A 10100-nucleotide genomic window follows, 5' to 3' on the forward strand; every position below is an offset into this window, starting at 1 on the left:
TCAAGCTCACAGTTCAGGGCAACATAATTTATCGAGTTAAAAATACTAAGTACTAAGCAAAGCTTTATAGGATACAGCTTTATTGAAACAGTCTTAACCAATAACATCAGTGTACAAATGGGTTACGGCGCAACAGAACAGTGGGTTAAAAAAAAAGTGGGGGGAAAAACAAACAAATGCTTCTGAAAATTATTGGATCAAAAGGGAGTAGCGTCGACAGTACAAGAAAACCATTCCCATGAACTCAGATCGACAGTGGCAGGGTAATTTTTTGCATTTACTTTGTAAAAAAAATAAATTAATGAACTCTTTCAAGTTTACAGGAACATCTATTTGTAGTTTTACATGACACAGACTCTCTGAGAATCCTACATGTGGTGAACTTGAGCATGTTGAGTTAGAACATTTAGAGGATCTAAATGTCAGCAGGCTGATTAATAAGTAGGGCGGGAGTTAAAAACCTGAAATGAAATTAACCATCAGAACGTAAATGTTAGAAAAGTGAGCTGGGGCAAACACATTCAAAAATCCTGAATGTTTTAACGTGGCGCAACAGGACGGTTCTTTTGATCCTTTAGGATCGCATTGCTTGAGCGTTGGCCCGGGACAGGCCTCTTGATCCTTGGGCAGTTCCCCGCTTGTAGCCTTGCTGATATCCCTCCTGGAAGGACAAACGTAGGTAAACAGAAGTTAGCCAGCTCATGCGACAGAAAAACACTGATTAGGTTTGGAAGTGAAGTCATGTCTTACACGCTGGTAGCTGCTGTTGGAATAGTCCCGAGATGTGTTAAATTGGGTTTGGCCATAAGCACTGCTGGAAGGAGCGTTTGAAAACGGAGCACGGTATCCTTCATAACCACCTGATTACAGAAGTCAATGTGATCAGATGCAATAAGTGCTATAATTAAAACCACAATTGTTCCAACTCTGAGACAGTTTGACTGTGGTACCTCTAAATCCATTTGAAGAGCCCCGATATCCATTCATAACGCCACGGGTGTTTCTGGGTCCACCCCTGGGCGCACCTCTGCTGCTGTAAAACGACTGGCTGGACGGCCCGAACCCTGACCCTGGAGAGGGATCATCATGACTTCCTGTTGATGGCATGACCTGATCTTGAGGCTGGAATCCACCAACAACTGATAAAAGAGAGTTAAGAGCATCTCAGAAGTCTGTAATGCACTAATAGATGGGTCACTAAAGCAGGCTAGCTTGCATACATTAAAACAGCAAAGCCACATTCTCCATCTTATGATTGCTGCAGTAAAAGGCTCTTTCATGCACTGCGTGCTCTCTCACCTGACTGTAATCTTTCCTGTGGCATTTCCGGCTGCTCTACAGTGTTCTCTGACTGGCTGGTAAAGCCCTGGCCATAGCCACCAGGAAATTGGCTGGATTGCTTCAGTGCATCTGCTTGGCCGTCGGTGGGTGGAGGTACAGGTGCATTCATATTAAATACCTGAAATGACAAATTAAAAATCTCGAATCTTTTCGCTTACAAACACGCGGCATAATTCTCGCTGAAGATCTGTGAATCCAGAAAGGGTTAAAACAGTTTCCTGTCAGGATGACGCACAATAATTAAGCATTTGGTTTTGTTTTAGGAAGTGACACTTGTTCACAGGCCTGAAATGTCCTTCACTGGCCCTTAAATTGGACACGATCCAACATTTTCAGTAGAGTTTATTGAAGTCCAAACGTATTTGCTAATGAACCCAAAGCATACCGCTTGCACTGACTGGAAAGGTGCTGCGTTCACATTGATGCCTCCGGAGTGGATATGTTTGGAGACAGGTGGGAAGGCGGTAGACAGGGTACATGGGGCAGAAGACTGTTCAGATGACAGAGACATAGAGGTCTGGGAAGGCAGGGAGGAGGAAATTTGAAAGGCAAGAAAACAAGGAATATGGAAAAGGTCAGCAGATGCGATGGGAGCTGCGATCATTACACTGAAAGCTTCCAGCTATTTCCATACAACATTCAAATGACTCTGTACAACACAGCTGATAAGAAATACCATCTTCGTGATCCCTACAACATATCTCAATACTTAATGACTGATGCTTTCAGGCAACTAAAAAGAACCAAGTGTTTAACCTTCAGCTGTGCTTTTTCTGTACTTACTTGGGAGGATTCCTGTGGTCCAGATACAGTACTTGTCTGAGGAAGTCTGGGTTCTGAGTGGACTACAAAAGAGGAAATAAAAAGGGTACATTCTTAAAAGCTATCCATAACTCACCTTGTTATTACACCTTTCGGATCACTCACGTGAAGGGCCGCTCATCTGCTGCAGGTCAACCGTCTGCAGAGCTTTCATTGGCTGGGCAGACACGATGGCTGGGTCCAGAGCCTGGCCATCAAACTCCAACATGGAATCCTGTCAATGCAAACACGCTTTAATCAGATTTAGAGCTACAACAATACGGTTTATATCAACACCATCATAATTTAAGGTTCCGACCTACGCAATCTACATCAGGAAGACATTCTCTGAGTTTTTAAGACTCACATTTTGGAGATGGATCAGTTTTATTGCATTTTACCTGAACTATACTCTAAACCAGTGGTCCCCAACCTTTTATCACCGCAGACTGGTCAAGACGTGGCAATTTTACAGCGGCCCAGGTGGGGGGTGGGGTGAACCATCAGATAAGGCTTCTGCATGTTGGTGTTCCCGCTAAAGCCTTTTTTTTTTTTTGCCCCGATTTTCCCTTTACGACAATCGTACAACGTCCTGCAGTGTGTGGTGTGTTACGTAGAACGTCTGGACCGCTCTGATCTAAAAATCGGGGATATTCGACATATTGGATTGTCTTTTGTCCGACTATCGCAGCCTGTGGGGTTTTCCCTGACTGGGAGCGAGAACACAACTTGTTGAATGTGACAGCCAGCCAATCAGAAAGCACAGTGACATAAGCAGGGAGGGAAATCCCAAACAGTTGACGTGGCGCAGCCGAGAGTCGGAGATGATATGAGGAAATGTATCATGTGCTGAATAAACATGGATGTTTATTCACTTAAAAATGTTAACTACGAAAAAAACACAACTCACCTCCAAATCATAGTGCAGCAAATAGAAATCGGCCGACAATTCTAAAATTGTGCCGTGTGAACCAGACCTAAAACTCACAAGCTCTACTCCTCGACCACTGCCCTAACGCTCTTTGACCCTGGTTGCTATGGTAAAGTATACATATGCCTTCAAAACACAGATGCGCAACAATATGAACACTTTTCTTTTGGTGAAAATTTTAACTCCCGATAAGACTAATAGGAGTCCTGAGTTTGTTTCTCTGCAACGGAACGGTCCCATCTGGGAGACAATGACACCCGAAGTGTTGCTTATGGACGGGGTCATTAGTCTCTACGTGACAAAGCTGTTTGAAGCTTCATTGCCTCATTAACGAGCCGGTCACCATGTCATGCAGAGCGGGCTTGGAATGTGGGAATCATCTACCAGGATAAATCCATCCTCCTGTCTCTTCTCTGGGCCTTTTTCCCTTTGCAAAGAAACTTTCCAAAGACATCTGATCTCATTTTGCTGCTTGTGGGCTCAATGCTGGTGCGCAAGACATAACTGAGAGGATCTGTTTAAAGGATTTTCAAAATAAAAGATCCTCCAGACTCAAATAACACATAAAACGGAAATGTTTAATTAGTTCTTGCACAGCCCGGTATCAACTGGTCCACGGACCGGTACCGGTTAGCGGCCCGGAGGCTGGGGACGACTGCGCTAAACTATGCCAGAGTTTAAGCAGACATTCTGCTGTTTTATAAGACTGTACAGTTTTCTGAAGAAAGCTGCATGAAATTTTTAATAAGGTTGCAATCAGGAGCCAATTCCGCCAGAAATAACTTTTTTCCCCTTTGCCCCTAATTCTACTATTCAATTTACCCAATTTTACAGCTGGTAAAATTGTGAAATAATTATCTGTTTATAAACTTAACGCTGGAAGCAGAAATACTAATATTAATGTAGTACCTTGAAGTATTTCGCAACATTATTCAGACCAAGAGGAGTCCTGACACCTGCAGAAAGCTATGTGAGACTGTTCTAACCTGCATGAAGTTGTAAGTTCCTTGCATTTGGGCCATGAGATCTTGCACCGCCTGCTTTCTGACCACAGGGTCAGTGGCAGGAGAGGGAGGAGCTTGGTTCACAGCCATGGTGGGCTCAGAAACCAGCTGTGCAGGTGGGTGGTGCTGGAGGGAATTCATCTATCAACAGAAACAGGGAATAAAGAATACAAGATCAGTTAAGTACACTATGTAGCCAAGCATTGTGTGTGGGGATGATTGCCGGGGCTTGGATCCCTAGTCTCGGCTAAAGCTACATGTTAAAAAAAACATTCATGCTTGAGGATACGTGGCGAACATGGTTCCTCCCATTTACGAGATGACTGAGCAGCAGCAATAGGGATTTGGATGAGAATGTTTTTGAAGGCGGACCTTGAGGGAAACCCTGATAATGGCAACTTCATGATAAACCAGATTGGGAACTGGGAACCAGAGCAACATCACTGTCTGACCTCACAAATAATGTCTCAGAAGGAAAGCTGAAATACTGCTATAACCTCAATCTTAAACCTTATTAAGTTGATTCTTTGAAGACTAAAGCCTACATATTAAGAATGGGATATGACTTAAGTTCAACCATCTCAGTACGTTTGACAATACAGAGTATTTGATGCCACTGATGAGAGCAGTGAGGATACCTGAGCCTCCACAGTCCACTCCTCCACTTGGTCTTTGTCAGTGCTACTGTATGTAGTTTCTGGAACAAACTGTCTGTTAAAAAACTGAAACAAAGAACGACTATTTAATTTAAACCTATAATGAACACATATTTACACATTAATAACCAATGATCAACAGCTTTTAATGCACTGCATAAAAAAGCCTGACAACCTCTGTGGTTTCCACTTGGACAGGCTCTGTGTAGTTTTCATTATTTGGTCCTTCTGAAAAGAAACAAATTTGAAGCGTTACTACACCCAAGTAAATACACACTAATAAATGTAATAAGCAAATTAGTAAGTTTTTACCAGGTTCAGGTGGCTGCTCCCCAGTAACCGCTGTTTCATCCACAACAGCCTGCTCTTCTGCTTTCTCTTCTGTCTCACAAGCCCCGTTCTGTTTAGATTCTGCTCTGTCAAAGTAACCACTGATCAGTAGTTTGTCCAGAGTCTCCCTCAGTGACTTGTCTGGAACAAAGATGAGAGGGATTGATTTTATAAAGTTCTTTTTTCATCGTGAAGTGACATAAATGTCAAACACAGCCTGACTGATAAAATTATTTTTTCACTGAGTTCTCAGCACTAAACTGGGTTACTGCTTTAAGAAATAAAGCCAGCGGAGTGGCCGAATGTTTGTGCTGTAAATGTACAATAACTTACGATATTCGTTTCAACACTTTAAAAACCTACTTACACGTGGTTCCTGCCACAGACTTGTCTCGACCCTCAAGGAGAGACCACAAGTGCTGTGAGGCCTCTTCATACTGGTCAGTTAATCTGGAAATAATGATTCAGGGTGAAGCGAAGGATATCTGACATTTAATTTTAAAATTATGAAAGGATGAGCAACACAGATAAGAAAAATATCTGCATATAGAGGCACCTCAAAGAATAAGAGTACCTTCAAAAATGTAAGTATTTCATTATGTCAGTTGAAGGTCGCATTTTAAAGGTACATTATATATATATATATATATATATATATATATATATATATATATATATATATATATATTATAAATTGTTTGTTTCCGTTCATTTTAATGGTTACATCCCCAAACTCGGCTTCTTGGAAAATACACACATTACTGACCACTGAAAAAAAATTTATTTTTTCCAACAAAATAGGATTTTACGCCGATCATTGGGAATCAATCCAAGCATATTAATCCAAAGTCGAGTGGAAAGAAAAGTAGCAAAAAATGATGAACAAGAAAGTCTTGAGAAGCAAAGGGAATTGAAGAGTTTTAGGAGATGTGATGTATGAGCTTCAAGAGCCATCACACATAGAAAACATTTCCTGGTTCCCTCCGATGACGATGATGATGATGATAAGCATTGTGGAGACTGTGATTTGTTTTTCTAGCAGAACTTGGCACCTGCCAGCAGTATCAATACCTGTGTAAAAACCTATACCATCACTGTGTTTGACTGGCCAACAAACTCTCCTGATGTAAAATCCTAGCAGCATAGACAAGCTAAAGGACGGGATTAAAGGATTGGATTTCTATTAACTCCAAGTCATAATCATCAAAATGGCCTGAAGCAAACTTTCAAAATATATCAATTAGCGTCTAATGAATCTACATAGTCTCGTTTTAATTTTTCTTCTTCAATAACAGAAATAAGTCAACTTTCTAGTAATATTCTGGTTTCTGAGACACACTTGCACAACCTAATGAAGAAAATTATTTACCAACATCCACATACCTGGTATCACAGTCCCTGTCAGGACCCACCAGTTTATAAAACTCATCAAAAGATGCAAGGTCAGCATCTGTGAGTAGAGGAGAACCAGAGGAATCTGGTCTTTTAAGATCCTGTCGCACGCCGTCCTCCCCTAGCTGGTCCAACAAATACTGAAGCTCCAATACCGTCTTCAACCGCCGCTGTTCCATTTCCTCCCGCTGAAGCTGCTCTCGCCGTGCAGATTTTTTCACTGCCTTTTGGACCTAAACATACAGAGACGTTTTGGTGCATTTTATGTTAAAAGAAAATTGTAAAAGGAGAAAATTTCCACTACGGTTGCTAGAGGAGCCATCACGCAGAAAGTTTGAACCAACAGCAGAGATTCTTTTCTCTCCTCACGGTTAAATAAATTAGTAGTTTTATGAAACAGCTTCTTAATGTTACCTTGGAGACGTCTGATAGCATCAAACTCCTTTAAAATAAACGATTATTGAGGTTTTGTCAAACTTTCCAGAAAAGGTGTGACTAACCTCTTGGCCCAAAGCCAGGAAGCTCTTCTGCAGTTCTCGAGCAAAATCAAGGTTATTGATGATCTCTTGATACTTCGACAAGGCTTCCTTTGGAAACATCCAGGAAACAAAATTCCAAATTGTTACATTGCTTGCATTAATACAATGCTGCATATGAAGTTAGCTGCCAGTTTCCCATCTCACCAGCTGATCCTGATTCAGTCTTTCTCCCTTATTCTTTCTGGCCTGATAGTCATCCAGTTTGGACTGAAAACAAATATTGCAATCATTAAATAAAGATGTCAAAATAAAATCCAAAGCATGGATTCCAAAGTACAGATAGAAGAACTGGTCTTCTTGCTCATTTAAAAACATTTAATTGTTTTTTTTTGTTTTAGTTTTATAAAATAGCATTGTTTCTTTTCATGCCATAAAAATAACTTTAGAAAAATACAGTTTACAACATTCTTTCTGAAATTTAATCATAAAAATATTCATCCACTTAATGATCTCAAGCAGTAACTTGTGACATCTAGTGAAACACACACAAACAACACCCACACATGCGCGCGCGCACACACACACACAGAGAGTAAAATCAGTGCCAAAACAGAGAAATATTCAAAAACCTCAGTGTAAACATTTTTCTCATGTACCTTTTTCTTTTCCATATTCCGGACCTTTTTGTCGATAACACCAAGAAACTGCTTCATCGTCTCAGAATGACTTCCATTTCCCAAGTCTGGAATGGCACACTGGACAGCATTGTTGCCAACCGCTGCTGAAGGCATCTTAAGGGAAAAATTAAACCGAAAAAGAAAATTGGGGCGGGTGTTACATAATGTCTCTACTGCTGTGTTATTTATGGCTTTTAATGTCTTCAGAATATGAATGACTTAGACTTATAGTTCTCAAAACATTGATCAACCATTTAATGAATAGGACCAATTGTGCTAAAGCGCATTAATCGGTGTTATGATGTTACTGTGCCAAATATTGCATACATCCTCAAGAAGATTAAGGTACTTTTACAAAACATTTTTGTTAGAAGTTAATTAGCATTTGAATTTTTCCTAATGCAACTTCTGTTGTCTGAAACGATTTCTATGTGGTTCCATATTTCCAGAATAACACCTGAGATTTTTTTTTTTACGAATGTAGACGTCAGAATGATCAACTCTCACCAACTGACAGTCTTATTACTGGTTCCTGTTTAGAATATATTAAATAATAATGTTAACATTTCCTATCCTGCTAATGAAATATAAATCAACCAGTTTGTTAGTTAGTGAATTCAAGCACCTGCAGAAATCAACTAATTTGTTGCATGAGGACATGCTTAATTAGGCTAAGAAAGGTCTAGGTTTATAAAAATGTGGTATCATATTTTCATATTAATTTCAAAGACGGACATAAGTTACCTCAGAATCAGTTTTTTTTAATGCTGCAACTGATTTATTTTAGCCTACATAAATGATCTTGGTATAACTGAAACTGTATTTTATTTCGCCTTTAAATAAAAATGTTTTGATATGCACCAATGTTAAAATAAAATACATAACCGCTGTAATGTATGGTATATGTGTAGCTTTCTGTAAGGGTGAAATGTGGTTTGTATCGGTAGACTTTATTTTCTCAGGAAGACACTGCAGACTGATGTTAGCTCAACCTGCTGCAGGGCTGACTGACACTCGAGGAGTATTACTGAGTAATTTTCCAAACAGATTAGCTCAATTTAACTTTCATAGCAATTATTAATTTCTAAAAATGTTTGAATATTAGGGGGCTTTTACGTATCCAATCTCAAAATAAGAACATTTTTACCTCGACACAAACCCATCTACAGTACGCCCTGCTGCGAGGAAAGCAGCAGTTGAAGCCGTTATTCTCAGAATGCTACCGCGATATTTTTCCTTAAATCTGGTTCTATAAGAGCACATGAAAATAGAAAAAAAAAAAAAAAATCCGAGCAACAAAATGAAAATGCAGGCCTGCGATTTAAAGTTGTGTTCTTCAACTTAACTTGTAAACATTTTACAGACAGATCCAAGTAGCGTTTTATTAGGATGTTACAAATTCTACGTTCGCAGTTTTAATTTGAAAATGCGGACTTTCTGGTTCTGAGACAACGTCGTCTAAATCAGTTTAACCTAGCTTCGACCATGGTCCCATTGTTAGCCTATACTAGCATGTTCCTTAACGATATGCAGGCAAAGCCCGAAGCCCAGCTAATGTCATTTAAAACTGTCTTTTACGCGAATTATAAAGTGTTTGAGTGGTTCTTATCAAAGAAATTGTTGCCCCATGACGTTAAGCGTTACCTATGAAAACAAAGACCCTGTCGGGACTCAGCGACCCACTCGGATTTTTTTTGCAGCCGTCTCGAGTAAAACATGACAAAAGACTTATTTCTCGAAATTCAGATGAAATAGCTATTTGATGTAAATAGCAACCTTTCCATACCTTTATTCTCTTTGTCTTCAAAGAGATTTTTCTTTGCCGGGGTTTACGTTAACAGCGAATCGATCAGTACAGTCCGTGTCTTTTTTTTTTTTTTTTTTTTTTTACTTTAAGTGGAGCTTTTCTAGAAGGATGCTGAGGCTCAAACCGGCTGACGCGAGCTAGCTCCTAAGCTAACAAGGACCCCTGTGCTAACGTTATCTTCCTCTAATGAGGAACAACACAAGACAAAAAAAATACGCTACTGCCCCTAGAGATAATACGTAGAATTGCTTCTAGAGTGAAGATAAATTCCTCTGTTAATGAATATTTGAAGTCTGCTTAAATTTTTTGATTAAAAGAAATTTGTAAGAGAGCCAAAAAAGGAAAACTCTTTAAATTTAATAATATGACATTAACTTCATCTTTAAAACCTGTCTTCTATCTGAGGTATTTTAAGACTATGTCCAAAATTCAGTAGCGTAAATGTATTTGCACACCCTGATCATTGCAATGTTAAAAGATATGAACAAATACCGTGGCAAATGCATCCCTGATCTATCTAATAAAAGTATTCAAGGTTTCTAAGACAGTCATGATTTACAAAGTGAGAATTTTACCCCAGCTGCTTCAGCTGTTTTTATATTTCTATGCTTATTTACACATGAACAAGCCTGCTTTTGCGCTGTTGATTTATTTAACATATGTTATGTTTCATTTTAGAGAA

The 10100-nt window shown here is 39.5% G+C and overlaps 1 protein-coding gene across 2 annotated transcripts; it reads right to left on the reverse strand.

The window, feature by feature from the left end:
• Positions 1 to 63: 63 nt before the first annotated feature.
• Positions 64 to 9646, reverse strand: caprin1a (cell cycle associated protein 1a). Of its 2 annotated transcripts, XM_044100103.1 has the most exons (17): positions 9398 to 9646; positions 7591 to 7725; positions 7139 to 7201; positions 6956 to 7042; positions 6447 to 6688; positions 5431 to 5513; positions 5046 to 5204; positions 4909 to 4961; positions 4716 to 4799; positions 4060 to 4218; positions 2269 to 2377; positions 2125 to 2186; positions 1727 to 1858; positions 1300 to 1459; positions 951 to 1139; positions 751 to 860; positions 64 to 661 (listed from the first exon to the last, which is right to left on the reverse strand). In XM_044100103.1, the coding sequence occupies exons 2-17, from the start codon at positions 7723 to 7725 to the stop codon at positions 575 to 577; spliced, it is 1914 nt and encodes a 637-aa protein (XP_043956038.1). In that variant the 5' UTR covers positions 9398 to 9646; the 3' UTR covers positions 64 to 574. The 2 variants fall into 2 exon arrangements, with proteins under 2 accessions (XP_043956038.1, XP_043956049.1); XM_044100114.1 differs by lacking the exon at positions 1727 to 1858 and having other exon boundaries at positions 9398 to 9590.
• Positions 9647 to 10100: the final 454 nt, after the last annotated feature.

The sequence above is a fragment of the Gambusia affinis genome, linkage group LG02 (genome assembly GCF_019740435.1).
Source record: "Gambusia affinis linkage group LG02, SWU_Gaff_1.0, whole genome shotgun sequence".
Taxonomy (NCBI): Eukaryota; Metazoa; Chordata; class Actinopteri; order Cyprinodontiformes; family Poeciliidae; genus Gambusia; species Gambusia affinis.

Bases quoted from the DNA above. Each gene is read 5' to 3' on its own strand.
- caprin1a (XM_044100103.1), bottom strand. From the start codon at position 7,725: ATGCCTTCAGCAGCGGTTGGCAACAATGCTGTCCAGTGTGCCATTCCA. The intron at 4,800-4,908 runs GTTGTCAGGCTT...TCTTTGTTTCAG, and splicing joins TCCAAGTGGAAACCACAGAG to TTTTTTAACAGACAGTTTGT. The intron at 861-950 runs GTACCACAGTCA...TTCTGTAATCAG, and splicing joins CTCTTCAAATGGATTTAGAG to GTGGTTATGAAGGATACCGT.